The sequence below is a fragment of the Leopardus geoffroyi genome, chromosome D1, assembly GCF_018350155.1.
Source record: "Leopardus geoffroyi isolate Oge1 chromosome D1, O.geoffroyi_Oge1_pat1.0, whole genome shotgun sequence".
Classification (NCBI taxonomy): Eukaryota; Metazoa; Chordata; class Mammalia; order Carnivora; family Felidae; genus Leopardus; species Leopardus geoffroyi.
The window spans coordinates 58,865,323-58,890,029 of NC_059329.1; the positions used below are offsets into that span (position 1 = coordinate 58,865,323).

A 24,707-nucleotide genomic window follows, 5' to 3' on the forward strand; every position below is an offset into this window, starting at 1 on the left:
ACTGTATTTTTTAATGTTTTTTTAATTTTATTTATTTTGAGGGAGACCATGTGTGAGTGGGGGATGGGCAGAGGGAGAGAGAGAATCCCAAGTAGGCTCCATGCTCAGCAGCTCACATCTGAAAAAACAGATAATAGAGCAGGTAAGACATTCAGTAGGGCTTGATCCCATGAACCGTGAGATCATGACCTGAGCCAAAATCAAGAGTTGGATGCTGAGTGCCCAGGTGGCTAAGTCGGTTAAGCATCCGAGTTTGGCTCAGGTCGTGATCTCACGGTTTGTGGGTTTGGGCCCCACATCAGACTCTTTGCTGACAGGTCAGAGCCTGGGTCCTACTTCAGATTCTGTGTGTGTGTGTGTGTGTCTCTCTCTCTGCTCCTCCCGCCGCTCACACTCTGTCTCTCTCTGTCTCAAAAATAAACATTAAAAAAAATTTTTTTTAAAGTTGGATACTCAACCAGCTGAGCCACCAGGGCACCCCAAAATTGTATTTTATAACTAACTAAATATACCTGTATGAGCAACAATTTGGATAATTATATAATATTCTTAATTAAATATTTTAATTTTTTGCTTGCTAATAAATTGAACATTTTCATTTGTGTTATTTAAACCACTTTTCTTGCCAGTTACAAATTGACGAAAAGGGACGCCTGGATGGCTCAGTTGATTAAGCATCTGACTCTTGATTTCAGCTCAGATCATGATCTCACAGTTGGTGAGATTGAGCCCTGGTGTGGAGCCTACATAGGATTCTCTCTCTCCTCTCTTTCTGCCCCCCCTCACTCCTGCTGTCTCTTTCTCTCAAAATAAATAAGCATTTAAAAAAATAAAAAAACAATTTGGGGTGGCTGGGTGGCTCAGTTGGTTAAGTATCCAGCTCTTGATTTCAGCTTGGGTCGAGATCTCACAGTCATGGGATCAAGCCCCACATAGGGCTCTGCACTGAGCATGAGCCTGCTTTGGATTCCGTCTTCTTGTCTCTCTGCCTCTCTCCCCCAATAGCATGCTTGCACTCTCTCTCTCTCTCCCTCAAAATAAATATACAAACATTAAAAAAAAGAAAAAAACAAATTGAAGCAAAGAGTGGATGATTAAAAGAACAAGACAATTACTGCTGAAGATAGTAATGACACATTAACAGAGTTGCAGCCTATATTTTGTACCAAGCAAACTGATATCCAATGTAATTTATTATGTTCTATATCCTATGAAATGCTATTTTAGACATTGGAGATACAGTACTGTTAGCAGACATTTTTATTTCAGACCATTCATTCATTTATAATTTAACAGATATTTTCTAGGTGCTTTCTGTGTACCATTTACTGGAGGCACAATAGAGAACAAGATCCACATGGCCTCTGTTCTCTTGAAGGAGAATAAAAATATAAAAGTAACTTCATTCATTATTTATTACTTGCCACACATCGTGCTAATATTATTCCATATATTATTTCCTTTAATTTTAAAATGATATTTGGAAACTGCCTTTTGGAGACATACATGTGTGTGGTCAGTTTTGTTCATATCACCTGAAATACTAACATGCTTTATAAAAGGCCTTTTAGTATCAAAAATGTGGTGCATTTGTGATCAGCGTAGAATGAACACACACATGCGACAAAGTCTCATTTCATTTAAATATTGTTGTGAGACCTTCAGTCCCTAAAATGTTTGTAGTGACAAGTTTAAAAGGGTAAGGATGATAAATAATCTGATTCCCACTTAGGGCTAAAATGTATTTGTCCTCCCTCTTTAAATTAGAGCCAGGAATCATCTGTGTTAGGCTATAAATGCCTTTTCAGCGTGTCTTTGTGCTTTCTACATAGAGAGTATAGCACTGGTGCACAAAACACAGGGGGCTCTTGCCATTGGAGACTGTCTAACCCACAGATACGAAGAAGCTCCCTGGAACTTTACTGCTTGTTTACAGAAAGTCTCCCACCATTGTTATAGATGCCTAGAAGGTGAGGAGTTTTCTGTAAGAGATCAAAATCTAACCAAGCTGGAATGTTTGCACCAAATAGGCAGCTTTTAAAATCTGAGTAAACCTCCACAACTCTTTAAAGAAAACTAAGTTATAATTGTAGGTAACATTAAACTTTGGAATAAGAAAGTAGAAAGTTAATATTTTCTTTTATGATTTTGAATCCATTAGTCAGGTATTTGAGGCACAATGTGTTACAAGTACAGTCTTACTAAAACACGGGGGGATATGTTTAGTTGTAACTTTTTTAGAAGATGAATTATTGTCACTGCTGCTGAGAAATGGATCCTGTCTTTCTTGATCTTCTTTGCTTTCTTCCTGAATGTCCTCAGTTAATGTTTTTTTCTGTGATTCAGATAGTGCTGAGCACAGCAGAGGTTGTTGCTGGAATTGAATTAAGAATGGACATGTGAGTGTTTATAATAAGAAAGCCAAATTCTTTTTTCATAGACTCTGTACTTGAAAGCTTTGATGTCCTGAATAACTACATACCCCCAAAAGTACAATTTGGCTACTATATTAAAATTTGAAAATATCCTGCTTTACATGTTTAGTTCAAAGGCCACTTTCATTACATACATATAAAGACCAAACTTCTGTAACTCTTATCCTTATTATATTTTTAGAAAGTATTTATAATCTTGGGGCACCTGGGTGGCTCAGTTGGGTAAACGTCCAACTTCAGCTCAGGTTGTGATCTCATGGTTCATGAATTCAAGCCCCGCATCGGGCTCTGTGCTGACAGCTTGGAGCCTGGAGCCTGCTTCAGACTCTGTGTCTTCCTCTCTCTCTGGCACTCCCCCGCTTCACCCTGTCTCTCTCTCTCTCTCCTTCAAAAATAAGTAAACATTTAAAAAAAATTTTTTTAAAAGAAAGTATTTGTGGGGCGCCTGGATGGCTCAGTCGGTTGAGCGACCGACTTCGGCTCAGGTCATGATCTCACAGTCCGTGAGTTCGAGCCCCCCGTTGGTCTCTTTGCTGACAGCTCAGAGCCTGGAGCCTGTTTCGGATTCTGTCTCCCTCTCTCTGACCCTCCCCCGTTCATGCTCTCTGTCTCTCTCTGTCTCAAAAATAAATAAATGTTAAAAAAAAAAAAAAAAAAAAAAAAAGGAAAGTATTTGTAATCTTAAATCTGCTTTAAAGTGCAGCACCCCAAAAAAGTACAATTCAAGATCTTTTTAAAACCCGAATTGACTAATTAGGAAAACAAATAATCAAAATGATGAATTAGTCTTTTTTTCTAATGTTTTATTTTTTGTTTATTTTTGAGAGAGAGACAGAGCATGAACAGGGAAAGGGCAGAGAGAGAGGGAGACACAGAATCTGAAGCAGGCTCCAGGCTCCGAGCTGTCAGCACAGAGCTTGACATAAGGCTTGAACTCACACACCGCAAGATCATGACCTGAGCTAAAGTTGGACACTTAACCGACTGAGCCACCCAGGCACCCCAGTGATCAAAATGATGAATTAGTCTTTAAAGTTTGTTTTTTAACACTTATTTATTTTTGAGAGAGAGAGAGAGAGAGAGAGAGAGAGAGAGAGAGAGAGAGAGAGAATGCGAGCAGGGGAGGGGCAGAGAGACAGAGACACAGAATCCGAAGCAGGTTCCAGGCTCTGAGCTGTCAGCAGAGAACCCAATGCGGGGCTCAAACTCATGGACCGCAAGATCATGACCTGTGCCAAAGTTTGATGCTTAACCAACTGAGCCACCCAGGGGCCCCAATGATTAATTGGTCTTAAGCAAGCTTTGATAAATACTGATTTTAGTAGTTAAGAACTGAACTGTTCTCTTAATAAAAACTGTGGCAAATGTTATCCTTCAGGACTTTCCACTACATTCGAGCATCCTCCAGAAAATCTTCCTTAAACTTCCACATTTGTTGAGGTCATTCTCTTCTGCCACCTTGTATAAGTAAAATTATCTATTACATATTCATGCCTAACACTTGGCCAAATTCTTCATGGTTCAAATACACCACATATAAACAGACTCAACCCTTGGGGCACCTGGGTGGCTCAGTCAGGTGAGTGTCGGACTCTTGATTTTGGCTCAGGTCATGATCTTACAGTTCATGAGTTCAAGCCCCCACATCAGGCTCTGCACTGACAGTGTGGAGCCTGCTTGGGATTCTCTCTCTCTTCCTCTCTATCTCTGCCCCCCCCCTTTCAAAATAAATAAATAAACTTTAAAAAAAACCAAAACTTTAAACAGACTCAACCCTTGGCATAGTTTTTGGCACAGAGTAGGTTATCAATAAATTTTTATAGAATTGAACTGTTGAATAATCACTTTGTTATTATGTTTATAACAAGTTCCTTTTTGTCATAGTATTCCATATTGCATAGAAAATTCAGGTGCAAAGAAATGTAGCTGTTGGGGCACCTGGGTGGCTCAGTCGGTTGAGCGTCCGACTTCAGCTCAGGTCATGATCTCACGGTCTGTGAGTTCAAGCCCCACATTAGGCTCTGTGCTGACAGCTCAGAGCCTGGAGCCTGCTTCGGATTCTGTGTGTGTCTCTCTCTCTGCCCCTCCCCTGCTCTCTCTCTCTCTCTCTCTCTCTCTCTTTTTCTCTCTCTCTCAAGTAAATAAACATTAAAAAATTAAAAAAAAAAAAAAGAAAAGAAATGCAGCTGTCACATTTGAGTATACCATACACCTAAGATTGTTTCAGTCAGAGGTTGTCATGGGCTGTAATGATCAGACCATGTTCACTACAACCATCAGTTGTAGTTAGGAGGAGACCAAAGGAAACATCTAAAGCCATCATACTATTTCCTTTCCATTAATGGTCCCATATATCCAAAAAAAATGTACATCACCTCTTCCCCAAAATTTCAATGTAAGGAACTTTCGTATTGCCTGCATTAGGGATATTGCCTCCTGAACTAAAATTAAAGCTCTATATTCTCCATGCTAAATATTTTCTGGCATTTCAGTACTTTCATGTCAAAAGTACACATAAAAGATGCCACTGAAATAACACAGCCAGAAGATCAATATGGGGAAATTCTAGATTTAATTTGGAATGCCAAAAATTCTTATGTTTGCAGCAGTCATATTTGCTATCTGATACCTACAATTTCCTAGTTTATATACCTAGAGAGCTGAACGTCTATTATAGTTTCTTCCAGAAGTCTTTCGGTTTCCTCCATCAGGCCTTTTGGCCCTCTAGCTCTCCTTGCCTCCAGCTTAAAAACTTTTGTTTATAGTTTTTATGTAAGTATAAAACAACAACAAAAAATACCATTTAAATGCAAGCAAGTCTATAAATCAATCAAATTAAAATTGACAAAATAATTAAATATGATAGCTGATAAAGATTAGTGGAACATAAATTGCTACTTGAGATATGAATTATGATGCTGTCTCTAAGCTGTTTTGAATTCTCCGTGCCTGTTCTTCTGTATGCCTGTAATGACTCTTCCTCATCACCCTTTTTGTTTTGTTAGTAAAGTGTTCACAGATGTCATTTTATCTCCACATCTTGCAAATATGTCATTTACATTTTAAGTTCAAGGTCATTTCAAGTACAAGAGCTCTTTTCATTAACCTAGGACCATTGGATTAAAACAACTTGACACATTGATCATAAACATAAGCGTGGACACAGAAATCCCACGGCAATTCCCCAGTAAAAGGTTGATCTTCCATATTGTCCTGGATTAAATTATATCATTTAAAAATTATTTAGATGAAAACAAAAAAATTTAAATTGCTACAATGAATTTATGAGCTGCAAAGATTATGTGATTATATCCTTAGCTTCCACTTTAAGAAAAACTACTCTGATTAGTTTTATCTATGCTGTGTATATGTGCGGAACAAAAGAGATTTGGGGCTACTGAAATTGGAACACAGGCAAGAGATTTCTGAAAGCACTACACTCAAGCCAGTAGATTTTGGCTTGAATGTTTTGACATATACAATATACATATGCTTTAAGATCATCTGGGCATGTCACTCACCTTTATCACATTTTACTTGAGTGCTGATTCTGATGGATTTATTAGAAACGAAGATTATGGTTAGCAGTAGAGTGAGATGGAAAATAATGGATGGCTGACAGACTAAAATCGGTTTGTATATATTAAAAAATGGTCAAAACCATGGTTATTAAAACTTCTCAATCAAGTATTTGTGGAGTCTCTGAAGCTTCTTGGAAAAATCTGGATTCCCTGGAGCACTGAGGTAAAAACATGGTCACTAAATAAATAGCAACAGCAACAATAAATCTTGGGGAGAGAAAGAGGAATCTGATTTCCTGAAGTCCCACATTACATTATTTAAAAACATTTTTTTAATGTTTATTTTTGAGAAAGAGAGAGGGAGACAGAACACAAGCAGGGGAGAGGCAGAGAGAGAGAGAGAGAGAGAGAGAGAGAAAATCTGAAGTGGGCTCCAGGCTGTGAGCTGTCAGCACAGAGCCCAACGTGGCGTTCAAACTCACAAGCCATGAGCCAAAGTCAGACGCTCAACCAGCTGAGCTACTCAGGCGCCCCCACATTACATTATTTAGATGGACAGTTCTTAAAAGATTATGAGATATGCAAAGAAACAGGAGTGTATAGCCCTTCCAGAGGACTAAAAGGAGTCAATAGAAATTGACCCTAAAGAAGCACATACATTGGACTTACTAGACAAAGATTTTAAATCACCTATTTTTAACGAAGAGCTAAAGGAAACCATAAAGCCAAAGAACTGAAGTATGAGAATAATGTCCCACCAAAGAGAGAATATCAACAAAGAGAAATTATAAAAAGGAGCCAAATAGAAATCCTGGTGTAGGAAAGTACAATAACTAAAATAGGAATGCACTAGAAGGGTTCAGCAGCAAATCTGAGCTGGCAAAAGAAAGAATCCATGAATTTAAGGTGAGACAATTGAGATTATCCAGCCTGAGAAAGGAATATTTAAAGTCTGATTTAAAAGACAACATGGGGCCCCTGGGTGGCTCCGTTGGTAGAGTGTCCGACTCTTGATTTTGACTCAGGTCATGATTTCAGGGTAGTGAGATTGAGCCCTGTGTGGGGCTCCGCCCTGAGCATGGAGCCTGCTTGAGATCCTCTCCGTCTCTCCCGCTGCCCCCTCCCCCGCTTATATGCTTTCTCTCTTTCTAAAATGTAAATAAATAAACAAAATTATAAAATGTTGATGGACTCATAATGTGTTAAAGATACATTTGTATGGCAGTAATAACACAGAGGAGGGTAGCAATAGAGCTTTGTAGGACCAAAGTTGATATACCGTTGAAATTAAGTTTGCATTAATCCAAACCAGTTTGCTTTAAATTAAGATGTTAGTTGTAATCTCCGGGCAACCACTGTGAAAATAATTCCCAAAAAAACATAATAAAAGAAACATCGAATTAGAATGGTACACTTAAAAATGCCTATTTTACAGATCTCATGAGAAGATACATTATTCTTTGTTTTATAAATGGGGAAACTGAGGCCTTAAGTACATAATAGAATCAAGATTCAAAACCAAGTCTGTCACAAAAAAAAAAAAACCCTCACTATGGGTCCTATAAGGGAAATAGATGAAAATCCTGGATAGAACATAGAAATGGTGAAGCTTTATTATTCTAATAATCATCTTTTACAAATACTATACTCTTTTGACTCCATCAGATCAGGAGTTTAAAGAAGGAAGACTCAGTACTTGCTTTGAGTAATATTTTTCATAAGCTGTGGACCTGGATTTGAATGCAAGCATATATGGTTCAAAGCTTTCTATCGGACCATACTGCTTTAGGGTTGCAACCTAAATATTGAGATGGTTTCAGCACACTCACAAACAATTATGCATGCTAGTAAATAACTCAAGAGGACAACACAGAGGGGCATATTCTTGATCTCAGCTCACGTTATGATCTCACCGTTCATCATTTCGAGCCCCACATCCGGCCCTGCACTGATGGTGCAGAGCCTGCTTGGGATTCCTTCTGTTTTTCTCTCTGCCCCTTCCTGACTTGTATGCGCTCTCACGCTCGCGCACACTCTCTTTCTCTCTCAAAATAAATAAACTTAAAAAAAGAGAGAGGGAGAGGACAACCCAGACTTTATAGAGAAGCAGTGTTGAATTTTCCTTTCCTGGAGTTTTGTAATTCACAGAGGGGAGCTTTCTTATTTGTTTCCTCTTTCACAGAACCTGAAGTAACCTAATGCTTTTAAACAAAACAACCACAAGTATAAAATTGGGTGATGTGTTTCTAATTTTACTTTATATCAATTGACATATTCAGTCATGTCTTAAGATATTTACAGTGATACAGGGGCGCCTGGGTGGCGCAGTCGGTTAAGCGTCCGACTTCAGCCAGGCCACGATCTCGCGGTCCGTGAGTTCGAGCCCCGCGTCAGGCTCTGGGCTGATGGCTCAGAGCCTGGAGCCTGTTTCCGATTCTGTGTCTCCCTCTCTCTCTGCCCCTCCCCCGTTCATGCTCTGTCTCTCTCTGTCCCAAAAATAAATAAACGTTGAAAAAAAAAAATCTTTAAAAAAAAGATATTTACAGTGATACAGATGCAACTCAGTACGTGCTTTGATCTCTTTAAAAAAATTTTTTTATTAAAGCATAATTGACACAATGTTACATTATTTTCAGGTGTATGACATAGTAATTGGACAACTCTATGCCATGCTCACTGCAAGTGTAGCCACTATATGTCACCATTATAACACTATTACAGTACCATTGACTATATTCCCTGTGCTGTACCTTTCATTCCCATGACTTCTTTAATCTCTCTTAATTTGTGAAAATCTACTTTCTCTGCATCCTGGTTAAGTATAGGTAGGGTCTTCTCAGAAAGAAACAAATGCAGGCAGGCAATCATTGTTCTCTTCCATCAGCATAGGAGGACTATAGAATTTTATGATTTAAGAGAGCTCAAATTTATCATCATCTTGATATTTATATCCTTGACTTTTACCCAAAGACTATTTTAGAATGCCCATTGCTCTTAGAAGAGTTTGCCTTCCTAGGCTGTATTAAGGAAACTAAAGAGATTTCAACATAACCATATGACTACAGAATCTGTGCCCTTCCTGGATCCAAATAAGGAGGCCACTGTTTAAAGTTCTCACTGTAGGGGACATTGCACCAAATGCTTAGAAAAATGTCACATATTCTTTCTCCTAACTCCTTATTCAGCATAATTTTCCTCTTCCAACGTGTTCCAGAGAATTTCTACTTTCCTGAAAATAAATGTTCAGTGGAACATCCTAGTATTTTAAATTTCTGAATTTGTTAAGACAGCCCAATTTTCTTTTTTCTCTTTCCTTCCTTCCTTCCTTCCTTCCTTCTTTCTTTCTTTCTTTCTTTCTTTCTTTCTTTCTTTCTTTCTTTCTTTCTTTCTTTCTCTCTCTCTCCTCCTTCCTTCCTTCCTTCCTTCCTTCCTTCCTTCCTTCCTTCCTTCCTTCCTTCCTTCCTTCCTTTCTTACTATTTTGAGTATTTACTATTACAAGTTTTGATTTCAAACTCAACTGATTTTAGAGATCAGGTTGATCCAATGAGTAAAGAGGGCAGGGGTAATAATACATAAGGGAGTGTGTGGTCTGTGGGTAAGAGAAAAGAACATGGCTGCTTAAACACATTCAAATTCAATTTTTCAAATTGAAAAACTGCTAGACTATTAAAACGTATGGCTGATCAAAGGCCTGTGGTTTCTCATTTCAGGTATTACAGAATTCTTCCCCTAGCAGTTTGTATCAAATAATTTTTTAAGTTTGACTACGTTTCAAATACATATTTGGATGAGTTAACCTACCAAATTTTTGCATAGTGGAGACCACCAAGGAGCTCATACTGCCAGATTAACTCATATTTGTATAAACCTTGAAAGAATGCTTCTGCCATTTCTGAGCACGTATGTGAATTCTAGTTTACCATTGATTACAAAATTTGTGGCTCTTCACACAGGTCTCTATATTAATTGAAGTTTGTGCACAATTGCTCATTTGAAAATGAACAAACAACTATACTTAGAACATTCTTGTGCCTTGCTCATTGAATGCTACACAAGGCAGGCACCTGGGTCATTCAGTCATTTAAGCATCCAGCTTCAGCTCAGGTCATGATCTCATGGTTCGTGAGTTCAAGCCCCACATCAGGCTCTCTGCTATCAGCACAGAGCCTACTTCGGAACCTCTGTCTCCCCCCCCCCCCCGTCTCTCTCTGCTCCCCCCCCCATAAATAAGTAAACTTAAAAAAAATAAATGTTACACAGGACTCAGATGCATCTTCGCTGTGCATGCCCTTATCAAATATTATAATTGTGACACATTTACCTTTTATTGAAAGATTTGAGTAGTTCTTACCTTACTTTAAATTTTCTAAGAAATACATGTAGCTTTTGGAATGTATTTGTGATTCAGCTTTGCAATAAAAAATTGTCTACCTCAGACTTTTAGATCTGGTTAATTAAAGAGAACCAGGAATATAAAGCAAGTTATTGAATTATTATTACTTACAATTAATTACCTAGATGAATTAAAGTTTTTCTTATACTACAATCAAAAGAAATAATTTAGATAGTACAGCCAATACAAGCTAGTTATCATTCATAACCCTTTTTTTTTTAAATGTTCATTTATTTATTTTTTTTTCCAACGTTTATTTATTTTTGGGACAGAGAGAGACAGAGCATGAACGGGGAAGGGGCAGAGAGAGAGGAAGACACAGAATCGGAAACAGGCTCCAGGCTCTGAGCCATCAGCCCAGAGCCCGATGCAGGGCTCGAACTCACGGACCGCGAGATCGTGACCTGGCTGAAGTCGGACGCTTAACCGACTGCGCCACCCAGGCGCCCCAAAAGTTTATTTATTTTTGAGAGACAGGGTGCGAGCAGGGAAGGGGCAGAGAGAGAGAGGGAGATACAGAATCCGAAGCAGGCTCCTGGCTCTGAGCTGTCAGCACAGAGCCTAGTGTGGAGTTCAAACCCATGAACCGCAAGGTCATGACCTGAGCTGAAGTCAGACACTTAACCAACTGAGCCACCCAGGTGCCCCTCATTCAGAACCCTTTAGTGAGGAGTCTCTTAATTGCAAGTAACAAACTCAACTCAACAAGACCTAATTCAAAGTAGCATGAGCAGAGTGGGAATTTGTTGGCTCAGGTAACCAATCACAGAAAGGACAAGGGGGTGCTTATTCAGAAACCACCCAATCTGAAGACATTCCTTGTCCCTCCCTTTTGCCTCCCCATTCCCATCTTCACTCTGCCAAATTTCTCATCACTGCTTTTTCTTGTGAATTGGTATAAATCTCTTCTACTGAAGACAGACTTTCTCTATTTGGTAGGAAGACTAGCCATTTAGTTATAGCCATTTGGCTATTTTTGACTCAGCTTCCATCCCAGCAATCACCTACTCTCGAGAGAGAGGGGGAGAGAGAGAGAGAGAGAGAGAGAGAGGAGAGAGAAAGAGGGAGAGCAAGAGCTCTAGGTCAAATGTCATTAGTATATGTTAGCTGCCTGTGTCAGTTATAGTTATTACTATTTGAATGAAGAGAAGGGGGGAAGAACATTCCAAGCCAACAGAATAACTTAACTGGAAACATGAAGGTGAGTGGCATTCTCTAAAAAGGCTCAGTCTGGTTGGGATGTAGAGTACAGTGCAGATAACAATGATTAGAGATGGTGCTAATGAGAGGTAGTTTGGGACTAGATGGTAAAGGAACGTAGATACCAGCCAAAGAATTTTGACTTTTCAAAATATACAGTGGGAACCATTGAAAAAAAATTGTGGCATCACTTTTTTTCCTAATCTGATATCCAGGCTTTCTTTTTATTTTTTTATGGAAAATTCTCAACATACACTGTAATAAAAAAGAGTAGTATAAATACCCCCATGTAGGGGCGCCTGGGTGGCGCAGTCGGTTAAGCGTCCGACTTCAACCAGGTCACGATCTCGCGGTCCGTGAGTTCGAGCCCCGCGTCGGGCTCTGGGCTGATGGCTCAGAGCCTGGAGCCTGTTTCCGATTCTGTGTCTCCCTCTCTCTCTGCCCCTCCCCTGTTCATGCTCTGTCTCTCTCTGTCCCAAAAATAAATAAACGTTGATAAATACCCCCATGTATTCATTACCCAGCTTTAACAGTTATCAATATGTGGCCAATCCATTGAAGATTTTTGAAGAAGGCAAGAAAGGAGAATAACATTGTGTCACTTCCTTTGCTTTAGTTAATCTTCACAATGTGCCTGTGGAGTATGTTGTATTCCCACTTTCCCTAATTACAAATGAGAAAGCCATCAAAATGATTAAGTAACAGTGCTGGGATTCTAACCCACACCCAACTTCAGAACTCAAGTTCTTCCCCATGTTGCATAATGCTGCCTCTAATTATGATGTAGGACATTATTCTGTTAAAAATAGCTGCTGTACTGCTGTACTGGGCTGTTGACCCTATTCAGGATGGTAGACTTCTCTGCCTCCAGCCACTCTGCCTCTACAGGGTCACCAGGATCTAAGTCTGTGTAAACGTTGAACCTAATCAGTTAAAATGACCATTTAGTCCAGTGATTCTCAAAGTATGGTCCCCAGACAAGCAGCAAGTTGTTAGAAAATGTAAATTCTCAGCTCCCCACCACCACCCCAGCCTACTGAATCAAAAATTCAGAGGCTGGGAGCTCATGATGCCTATATTGCTACTTGCTGTGTTTAAATAAAAATGCTCCAGTTGTTTCCTGCAAACATGAGGTTAAGACCATCTACCAAGAGCATTTCTAAGGCAAAGCCATATCAGAAGAATGTATATGTTTCTTTTTTAACAAGTTCATGAAAAGCATGTCTTAAGTTAGGAATTCGTATTCAGACAGTACCAGCAGTCTCCCTTGGGATGTTACATGACTACGTGGAAAGGAATTTTAAGGCATTTGCACTGCCTATATTTAAAGTGCTTGATGGTGCCATCTGGTGGAGTAAGCACTATAGAATGTGCAGCTTTATTACTCAGTGCTTCGGGGATAGGTGTGCATTTTTTAAAAATCAGTGTTATAGTAAAAGTTTAATGGAATAGCCAGACATAAGATGTACAAAGAGTTTATTTACTGTAAAACCTCCATTGAGGATATGATACCAGAACACAAGCAACAAAAGAAAAATAGCTAAATTAGACTTCATCAAAACAAGAACTTTTTGTGCATCAAAGGACGCTATTGAGAAAGTGAAAAGACAGCCCACAAAATAAGAGAATATATTTGGAAGTCATACATCTAATAAAATACATGTATCTGATTATATGAATAACTCTTACAACCCCACAACAAAAAGACAAAACAACCCAATTTAAAAACGAGCGAAGGACTTGAGTAGACATTTTTCCAAGTACAGCATACAAATGGCCGATAAGCCCATGAAAAGATACCCAACATTATTAGTCATTAGAGAAATGCAAGTCAAAACCACAAGGAGATACTGCTTGCATGGCTTGAATAATTTAAAAAAAACAAACAGAAAACAACAAGCATTGATGAGGATGTAGAGAAATGGGAACCTTTATACATGGTTAATGGGGATGTAAAATGGTGCAGCCACTGTGGAGAAGTTTGGCAGTTCCTCAAATAGTTAGACATAGAATTACCATAGGACTCAGCAGTTCCACTAGTAGGCATATACCCAGAGAATTGGAAACAGATGTTCAAATAAAAACTTATACATAAATGTTCATAGCAGCATTATCCATAATAGCCAAAAAATGGAAACAACCCAAATGCCCATCAACCAATGAATGGATACTAAATGTGGTATATCCATATAAAAGAATATTATTCAGTCATAAAAAGAAATGAAATATTAATACATTGATGAACCTTGAAAACGTTATGCCTGGTGATAAAGGCAGGCACAAAATGACACGTGTTATATGGTTCCATTTATATGAAATGTCTAGGCAAACCCTTAGAGGTAGAAAGATTAATGGTTGTCAGAGGTGGGGGCGGCGAGGGAGAAATGGGAGTCACCACCTAATGGATATGGGATTTCTTTTGGGGACAGTGCAAATATCCTGGACGTAGATAGTACTGATGGTTACACAACATTGTGAATGTACTAAAAGCCACTGAATTGTATACTTTAAAATAGCTAAAGTGGTGAATTTTATGTTGTGAAAATTTTACCTCAATTTTTAAGACAATTTCCATTGATTGGCAGGACTCCAGAACCTTTTTTTGATTATTGCTATTATTATAGATATACTTTCCCCATAATTGTTGCTAATATGTATGCTATTTGTTTTACTTTTTTTTTAACCTAAAATTATTTTGTACCTACTTTTGCAACAGTATAGTTACCATAGTTTTTGTTGGTGCCTATATTTCAGTCATTATATATATCATAGCCTAATTATTTTTCAAATGTTTCGCGGTTTTCTTTTTTTTTCTTTCAATTTCAGTGAATCCTACTCTAAATGCTTAAACAAAGAAGAATGTTTAAAATTCTTTATAGACATTTCATTGGTGTTTCTTCAAAAGTGTATTTCTAAATCACTTTTTTCTAACCATTGCTATTGTGTTTTTTTCTCTGACTGCTCTGTAGTAAGAGTATACTAATTTCTAATCCTACCAACAGTGGATGAGGAAAAATGGAGGAGGTGATTTGACATGATTGCATGTCTACTCTGTTTCAGGCACTGTGCCTGGATCCTTTCACATCCACAGTTCCATTTAACTCCCACACCTACTCTGTTATAAAATGACTACAGTGGTTGATGGCAGTTAATAAACAGATGAACAAAGATTAGAACCCAATAACTTTGTCTCCAAGTGTATCCTGTTTCTACAGCTTTACCAATATGGGATTTTATCTTTTTTAGTTCCTATTTATTAAAAAGATTCAGCACTTTCCCAAGTGATTGTTTACTGGTTATAAGTACGTTTATGTAACAATCTTTATCTTTTGTCCATTTATTATTAATAGATTTTAAACTGAATTTACCTCGTGAACAGTAGGTGTTCTGTATCAAAGCTTTGTCATAATTTTTTTTGCTTTTGTTTATTACTCTTTTACAGGCTCTTGATGGAAATGTGTATGATCACCTGAAGGATTATTTAATAGCCTTCAGCCGGACTGAGCTAGAGACATGCCAAGCTGTGCAGAACACATTCCAGTTTTTATTAGAAACCTCCAGCAAGGTAAGTTACCTTTAGTGAAATATGTGATGTTATCCATTTTAGAATCTGAAATGTTTTTGCGTACAAACAAAATGAAGTCACCGGTACTTTAGAAGAATGCTTTAAAGGACAAATCTCCTGGAAACACTTTTCCTTCTAACGAAGTTGCATGGTGTTCTTGATGAGTTGGCACAAAGGGGAAAAGGGGAGGTAATGGTACAAGCTAGTGCAGGATATCACTCTGCTGCCATATTGCTTTTGAGATGAAATGATTGAAAGAGTTTTACCTTCGGGGTGCCTGACTGACTCAGTCAGAAGAGCATGTGACTCTTGATCTCAGAGTTGCAAGTTCAAGTCCCATATTAGGTGTAGAGATTACTTAAAAATAAAATCTTTAGGGGCGCCTGGGTGGCTCAGTCAGTTGAACCTCTGACTTTGGCTCAGGTCATGATCTCATGGCTTGTGAGTTTGAACCCCACATCGGGCTCTGTGCTGACAGCTCAGAGCCTGGAACCTGCTTCAGATTCTGTTCTTGTCTCTCTCTCTCTGCGTCTCCCCTGCTCACGCGCTGTCTCTCTCTTTCGCTGTCTCTCAAATATAAACATTAAAAAATTTTTTAAATAAAATCTTTAAAAGAAAAAAGGGAATTTTACCTTCCACTCAAATAAATTTTGAATGCACTCAACTCATTCATATGGAAGGACAGCAAGGTCATGTGTCAGTGTAAAAAATAATAAAAAGACACAAAAGGGAAGGTAGCATTTTATCACTGATCAAGAAATGAAGGCTTTATCTTGTTTTTAAAAAATTAACCTTACCTCCTACATGCTGTCATTCATTGATGGTAAATCTTTGTTCAAAAGTGTTAGGATCCAGCAACTTTGCTGGCATGTTCACACTGTGTGCAGAGAAAATAAACAAAATTGCTTTTCTTCAGGATCCTGACAGATTAAAATTTTTTTGCAGCATACAAACTGTCCTTTTGAAGATAAATTGTTCTTATGATTAGTAATTTTTTTTATTCTGATACATTAAATGCATAGTAAATGTTTCCCAGCTGAATGCATGCATTTGTAAAACTATATTCATTTTGTAACAGCTATTTTTAAAGATTTCGTTCAATCCTCTTTTTTGGCAGGGGAAGCAGGAACTGGCTTAATACCTTAAAAAATTGTTTGGAAAGGAATCAGGGTTTCTTAAGAAAAGAAGCATAGACTCTTCTTCCTGAGCACCTCCTTATATATTTATTCTTGTTTTCAGTGTACCATGACTCTATTTCTATTTTTAGGAAAACATTTAAAATATTAATTTGGGGGGCACACAGCTGGGTCAGTCAGTGGAGTATGATCTTGGGATCATGAGTTCTAGCCCCATGTAGGGCCTAGAGTTTACTTCAAAAAGTAGATAGGTAGATAGGTAGGTAGGTGGGTAGGTAGGTAGGTAGATAGAATATTAAGTTGATACAGAAATATAAAAATCACTAGTCTGGTGCTTTGAAATCCTATCATGTTTCTATTTTCCTGGATTTTCTGGATTTTCCAGAATCCAATACAAGATATAGAAGGATTGATGTATAGAAAGTAGGATGGGTAGAAAGATGGGTAGTTATATGAAAGCAAATGTAGAAAAATGTTAATTGAAGAATCTAGGTAGTGGGTATATGGGTGTTTGCATATAGTTATTTTTATTTTAAGGTATATGTATTTGAAATTTTCTATAAGAGAATGTTGGGGGAGGGGCGCCTGGGTGGCACAGTCGGTTAAGCGTCCGACTTCAGCCAGGTCACGATCTCGTGGTCCGTGAGTTCGAGCCCCGCGTCGGGCTCTGGGCTGATGGCTCAGAGCCTGGAGCCTGTTTCCGATTCTGTGTCTCCCTCTCTCTCTGCCCCTCCCCCGTTCATGCTCTGTCTCTCTCTGTCCCAAAAATAAATAAACGTTGAAAAAAAAAATTTAAAAAAAGAGAATGTTGGGGGAATGAGTCTATAAAAACATCTTGGCTTTGTTCTGTTTGTGGAGTGGTTGATTTTTGAATAGTGATCAAACTGTGTATATTTATTGGCCCATTCAGGCTTCCTGTTCCTTTTTTTAATACATTTTGGTAACTTATACTTTCCTAGACAATAGTCCATTTTATTTATCAAATTTGATGGTATATGTGTATAAACTTGGGTACTCTATTGTCGTCTTCCTTTCCATTTCTAATATTGTATGTGCTGTGCTTTCTTTCATTTTGGTCAAACTTCCCAGTCTGTCTTCTTAATCTCCAAGATCCAGCTTTTACTCTACTTCTTCATGTTGTTGCTATTTCCTCAATACCTGCCTTTATATTTATTATTTCTTTCTACTTTATTACAGTTTATGTGCTTATTCTTTTTCAGGCTTCTTTTTCTATTAGATCCTTTGTTTTAGTCTTTCTTGCAAGTAAATCCACTTAAGGCTAAAAATTTCTTTTTCTACTTTAACTGCATTTTATATGTAGGGGCTTTTTGTTGTTTCTACATTCTCCCCCTTGTTAACCCATGAACTGTTTAGAGATGAGTTTTTCCAGTTTTCTTTCAGTGGGAGTATTGTAGTGGGGTAATATTTTTCATTTCTAATTTTATTAGAAATTATATTTTATTACATTTATTTTTATCAGAGAGATTGTCCTCTGACAGAATTGTTTAAAATATCTTTTTCTGAAAATAAGTTATGTTGGATACACTACTTTTAGTTTATAAAACAGGTAAATTTAGTCTTAAAGAATAACTAATATTTTACACAACACTTAATTTTCTAGGAGTTTTAAGCACATCCTCTGAGGTTGATATTACCATGCCCGTTATATAGAAGAAAACAGACTCAGGAAGTTTATATGGCTGCCCGAGGTTACATACTCACACATCGCATTTTCCATGCTCTACTACTATACTATATTATCTCTTTAGCTTGTATTATTTCCACAGAAAATGAATTAAAAATATATAAACTGGTTTGGACATAAAGAGATAAGCTTTCGTTTTTCTCTGCATTCACTCATATGAATATCTTGCTCCCCAGGGATGAGGATAAATGATATCCTCTTCTGTTTATATTGAAAGTAAGAATGATATAACTAGGAGTTGAGCCCTTTGTTCCAAAAACTAGAAGAGCTCATACCTTTAAGTTTTATGCCATGTGCTTTTCTGTTACAAAGAGCTTGTTATGCTATTCTTGTTACACTGCTGAACCCAGCACAGTGATCTGATAACCCAGAGAGAAGTTTGAAAATCTTCAGGTTTTTATTCTACACCATTATTACTTTGTCTTTTTAGGGAGGAGTTTATTCTCCCGCCCCCATCTAAATTGTAACTGTACATATTCTCAAGGATACTTGGGGGGGGGGTAATCCATACTGACACACTGTAGCTATTATCGTGTTCTCTCTATCTTTCATCCTCTGAAGAGAAACACCTGGCCCTAGGAGCTTTTGTTTAAGTTTAATTATTTATGAAGCTTGCTCCTTAATATTTTATGAAATGCTTTGTATATGTAACTGAAGCAGATGTTGTCATAAATATTTTGTCTAGGATAGTAACTCCAAAGGTAGTTCTGGCTTTTATAGTTTGTTCACGTGTGCTTGCTTTCTGTCTGCGTAAGGAGACTCCTACCAATTAGTAACATAGCTTTTTAACAGTTCAGAAAAGAAGTGTTATTCTGTATTTTTTTTGGAAATTGACTTGTCCGTTATTGCCACTCTTAATACCTTGAAGACTAACCAAAAAGTAAACTTAATAAAATAAAGGGAAAAAAAACTATTATCATCTCAAAAGAAACAGGGAAAAGAAAAGACACAGGAAAAGCATTTGACAAAATTAAACACTCTTTTATGATAAAAACACAAATTAGAAATAGAAGGGAACTTCCTTAACAGATAAAAGGCATTTATGAAAAACCTACAGTTAACATCGTGCTTAATGGTGAAAATCTGAAAGGTTTCCTTCTAGAGATCAGGAACAAGACAAAGATGCCCATTTTCCCTACTGTACTGGAAGTCCTAGTCAGATCAATTAGTCAAGGAAAAAAGAAGTAGAAGGCATCCATATTGAAAAGGAAGAATGAAATTATCTGTTTTTGCAGATGACATAATTATATATAGAAAATACTATAGAGGGGCGCCTGGGTGGCGCAGTCGGTTAAGCGTCCGACTTCAGCCAGGTCACGATCTCGCGGTCCGGGAGTTCGAGCCCCGCGTCGGGCTCTGGGCTGATGGCTCAGAGCCTGGAGCCTGTTTCCGATTCTGTGTCTCCCTCTCTCTCTGCCCCTCCTCCGTTCATGCTCTGTCTCTCTCTGTCCCAAAAATAAATAAACGTTGAAAAAAAAAAATTTTTTTTTTAAATAAAAAAAAAAAAAAAGAAAAAAAAAAAAGAAAATACTATAGAGACCATGAAAAAAGTACTAGAGCTAATAAATCAATTCAGTGAAATTACAGGTACGAGATCAAAACACAAAAATCAGCTGTTTCTGTACTCCATCAATGAATACACCAAAAGAAAATTAAAACAATTCCAGCTATAATATCTAAAGAATAAAATACCAAGAATAAATTTAAATAAAGGATTCAAAGACTTGTACATTGAGAAACTATAAAACATTGCTGAAAATAATTGAAGAGGACCTAAATAAATGGAAATCATATTTATGGATTGAAAGAGTTCATATTCCCCAAAGCAATCTATAGATTCAATCAATCCCTATCAAAATTCCAATGACCTTTTTTTGCAGAAATGGGAAAGCCTGTCCTCAAATTCATATGGAACTTCCAAGGGGGCCTGAATACCCAAAAACAACATTGAAAAGAAAAGTCAAAGCTGAAGGACTCACACTTCCCAATTTCAAAAGTTAATTCAAGATTAATCAAAATAGTGTGGTACTAGTATAAGGACAGACATATATAGACCAATGAAATAGAATTGAGAATCCAGAAATAAGCCCAAACATCTATGGCCAATTGATTTTCAACAAGGTTGCCAAGGCCATTTAGTAAAGAAAGACTACTTTTTTCAACAAAAGACTTGTGCTGAGACAAGATAACCACATGCAAGAGAATGAAGTTGAACCCCTGCCTCACTCCATATACAAAAATTAACTCAAAATGGATCCGTGACCTAAAACTATAGAAGAAAACGTAGAGGTAAATCTTTATGACCTTGGGTTTGGCACTGTGTTCTTAGCTTTGCCATTAAAGCAGAAGCAACCAAAGAAAAAACAGATAATTTGACTTACTCAAATTAAAAGCTTTTGTGCATTGAAGAACATTCTCAAGAATATAGAAAAGACAGGGGTGCCTGGGTACCTCAGTCGGTTAAGTGTCCAACTTCAGCAGAGGTCATGATCTCATGGTTCATGGGTTCAAGCCCCACATCAGGCTCTGGGTTGACAGCTCAGAGCCTGGATCCTGCTTCAGATTCTGTGTCTCCCTCCCTCTTTCTCTGACCTTCCCTTGCTTGTGTTCTTCCTCTCTCTCAAAAATAAATAAACATTAAAAAAAAAAAAGATTTAAAAAAGGAGAATATAGAAAAGATAGCCCATTGGATGGGAGAAATTATTTTTTATGATAATTGTCAAATTGGCTTAGATACAACACCCAGTTCTCATCCCAGCAAGTGCCCTCCTCAATGCCCATCACCCATTTTCTTCTCTCCCCCATCCCCCATCAAATCTCAGTTCTCTGTATTTAAGAGTCTCCTATGTTTTGTCCCCCTCCCTGTTTTTATATTAGTTTTGCTTCCCTTCCCTTATGTTCATCTGTTTTGTATCTTAAAGTCCTCATATGAGTGAAGTCATATGATGTTTGTTTTTCTCTGACTAATTTCACTTAGTATAATACCCTCTAGCTCCATCCACATAGTTGCAAACGGCAAGATTTCATTTTTTTTGATTGCCGGCTAATACTCCATTGTATATGTATACCACATCTTCTTTATCTGTTCGTCCATCGATGCACATTTGTGTTCTTTCCATACTTTGGCTATTGTTGATAGTGCTGTTATCAAAATTGGGGTGCATGTTCCCCTTCAAAACAGCACACCTGTATCCCTTGGATAAATACCTAGTAGTGCAATTGCTGGGTCATAGGGTAGTTCTATTTTTAATTTTTTGAGGAACCTCCATACTGTTTTCCAGAGTGGCTGCACCAGTTTGCATTCCCACCAGCAGTGCAAAAGAGATCCTCTTTCTCCGCATCCTTGCTAACATCTGTTGTTGCCTGAGTTGTTAATGTTAGCCATTCTGACAGGTGTGAGGTGGTATTTCATTGTGGTTTTGGTTTGTATTTCCCTGATGATGAGTGATGTTGAGTATTTTTTCATGTGTTGGTTGGTCATCTGGACGTCTTTTTTGGAGAAGTGTCTATTCATGTCTTTTGCCCATTTCTTCACTGGATTATTTGTTTTTTGAGTGTTGAGTTTGAGAAGTTCTTTATAGATTTTGGATACTAACCCTTTATCTGATATGTCATTTGCAAATATCTTTTCCCATTCTATCAGTTGCCTTTTAGTTTTGCTGATTGTTTCCTTCACTGTGCAGAAGCTTTTTATTTTGATGAGGTCCCAATAATTCATTTTTGCTTTTGTTTCCCTTGCCTCTGGAGATGTGTTGAGTAAGAAGTTGCTGCGGCCAAGGTCAAAGAGGTTTTTGCCTGCTTTCTCCTTGAGGATTTTGATGGCTTCCTGTCTTACATTTAGGTCCTTCATCCATTTTGAGTTTCTTTTTGTGTATGGTGTAAGAAACTGGTCCAGGTTCATTTTTATGCATGTTGCTGTCCAGTTTTTCCAGCACCACTTGCTGAAGACAATGTCTTTATTCCATTGGATATTCTTTCCTGCTTTGTCAAAGATTAGTTGGCCATATGTTTGTGGGTCCATTTTTGGGTTCTCTACTTTGTTCCATTGATCTGAGTGTCTGTTTTTGTGCCAGTACCACACTGTCTTGATGATTACAGCTTTGTAAAACAGCTTGAAGTCCGGGATCGTGATGCCTCCATCTTTGGTTTTCTTTCTCAAGATTTCTGTGGCTATTCGGGGTCTTTTCTCATTCCATACAAATGTTCGGATTGTTTGTTCTAGCTCTGTGAAGAATGCTGGTATTATTTTATTAGGGATTGTATTGAGCGTGTAGATTGCTTTGAGTAGTATGGACATTTTAACAATATTTGTTCTTCCTATCCAGGAACATGGAATATTTTTTCCGTTTTTTGGCATATTCTTCAATTTCTTTCATAAGCTTCCTATAGTCATCAGTGTGTAGATTTTTCATCTCTTAGATTTATTCCTATGTATTTTATGGGTTTTGGTGCAGTTGTAAATGGGATCAATTCCTTGATTTCTCTTTCTGTTGCTTGATTATTGGTGTATAGGAATGCACCCGATTTCTGTGCATTGATTTTATATCCTGCGACTTTGCTGAATTCATGGATCAGTTCTAGCAGTTTTTTGGTGGGATCTTTTGGGTTTTCCATATAGAGTATCATGTCATCTGCAAAGAGTGCAAGTTTGACCTCCTCCTCGCTGATTTGGATGCCTTGTATTTCTTTGTGTTGTCTGATTGCTGAGGCTATGATTTCCAATACTGTGTTGAGTAACAGTGACAAGAGTGGACATCCCTGGCTTGTTCCTGACCTTAGGGGGAAAGCTCTCAGTTTTTCCCCATTGAAGATGATATTAGCATTGGGTCTTTCATATATGGCTTTTATGATCTCAAGGTATGCTCCTTCTATCTCTACTTTCTTGAGGGTTTTTATCAAGAAAGGATGCTGTATTTTGTCAGATGCTTTCTCTGCATCTATTGAGAGGATCATGTGGTTTTTGTCCTTTCTTTTATTGATGTGATGAATCATGTTGATTGTTTTGCAGATTTTGAACCAGCCCTGCATCCCAGGTGTAAATCCCACTTGGTCATGGTGAATAATTTTTATAATGTATTGTTGGATCCGGTTGGCTAGTATCTTGTTGAGGATTTTTGCATCCATGTTCATCAGAAAAATTGGTCTATAGTTCTCCTTTTTAGTGGAGTCTTTGTCTGGTTTTGGAATCAAAGTAACGCTGGCTTCATAGAAAGAGTTTGGAAGTTTTCCTTCCATTTCTATTTTTTGGAACAGCTTCAAGAGAATAGTTGTTAACTCTTCTTTAAATGTTTGGTAGAATTCTATTGGAAAGCCATCTATCTGGTCCTGGACTCTCGTTTTTTGGGCGATTTTTAATTAATAATTCGATTTCTTTACTGGTTAATGGTCTGTTCAAATTTTCTATTTCTTCTTCAGTTTTGGTAGCGTATATGTTTCTAGGAATTTGTCCATTTCTTCCAGATTGCCCATATTATTGGCACATAATTGCTCATAATATTCCCTTATTATTGTTTATATTTCTGCTATGTTGGTTGTGATCTCCCCTCTTTCATTATTGATTTTATTTATTTGGGTCCTTTCCTTTTTCTATTTGATCAAACTGGCTAGGGGCTTATCAATTTTGTTAATTCTTTCAAAGAACCAGCTTCTGGCTTCATTGATCTGTTCTACTGTTTTTTTAGTTTCGATAGCACTGATTTCTGCTCTAGTCTTTATTATTTCTAGTCTTTATTATTTCCTGTCTTCTGCTGGTTTTGGGTTTTATTTGCTGTTCTTTTTCCATATCTGTAAGGTGTAAGGTTAGGTTGTATATATGAGATCTTTCTTCCTTCTTTAGGAAGGCCTGGATTGCTATATACTTTCCTCTTATAACCGCCTTTGCTGTCTCCTGGAGGTTTTGAGCTGTGGTGTTATTATTTTCATTGGCTTCCATGTCCTTTTTAATCTCCTCTTTAACTTCTTGGTTAGCCCATTCATTCTATAGTATGATGGTCTTTAGTCTCCAAGTATTTGTTATCTTTCCACATTTTTTCTTGTGGTTGATTTCAAGTTTCATAGCATTGTGGTCTGAAAATATGCACAGTATGATCTTCATCTTTTTGTACCCCAGTATGTGATCTATTCTGGAAAATGTTCCATGTGCACTGGAGAAGAATGTGTATTCTACTGCTTTAGGATGAAATATTCTGAATATATCTGTTAGGTCTATCTGGTCCAGTGTGTCATTCAGAACCATTGTTTCCTTGTTCATTGTCTATTTAGATGATCTATCTATTGCTGTAAGTGGGGTGTTGAAGTCCCCTATTATTATGGTATTCTTATCAATGAGTTTCTTTATATTGTGATTAATTGATTTATATATTTGAGTACCTCCAAATTTGGAGACTAAATGCTTACAATTCTTAGATCTTCTTGGTGGATAGACCCCTTCCTTAATTATGATATAATGCCCTTCTTCATCTCTTGTTACAGTCTTTATTTTAAAGTCTGGATTGTCTGATATAAGTATGGCTACGCTGGCTTTCTTTTGTTGACCATTAGCATGATAGATGGTTCTCCATTCCCTTACTTTCAATCTGAAGGTGTCCTTAGGTCTAAAGTGGGTCTCTTGTAAACAGCATACAGATAGATCTTGTTTTCCTATCCATTCTGTTATCCTGTGTCTTTTGATTGGGGCATTTAGTCCATTGACATTTAGAGTGAGTACTGAAAGATAAGAATTTATGAGCATGTTTTTTTTTTTTTAAGTTTA

The 24,707-nt window shown here is 37.6% G+C and overlaps 1 protein-coding gene across 4 annotated transcripts in view; it reads left to right on the plus strand.

Annotated features, from left to right (window-relative positions):
• Positions 1-24,707, plus strand: part of FCHSD2 (FCH and double SH3 domains 2) — a 303,187-nt gene that overhangs the window by 206,331 nt on the left and 72,149 nt on the right. For all 4 annotated transcript variants that reach the window (XM_045484109.1, XM_045484108.1, XM_045484111.1 and 1 more), the window contains exon 9: positions 14,993-15,115. In XM_045484109.1, coding sequence (XP_045340065.1) covers positions 14,993-15,115 — 123 coding nt within the window. The remainder of the gene's footprint in view (positions 1-14,992; positions 15,116-24,707) is intronic.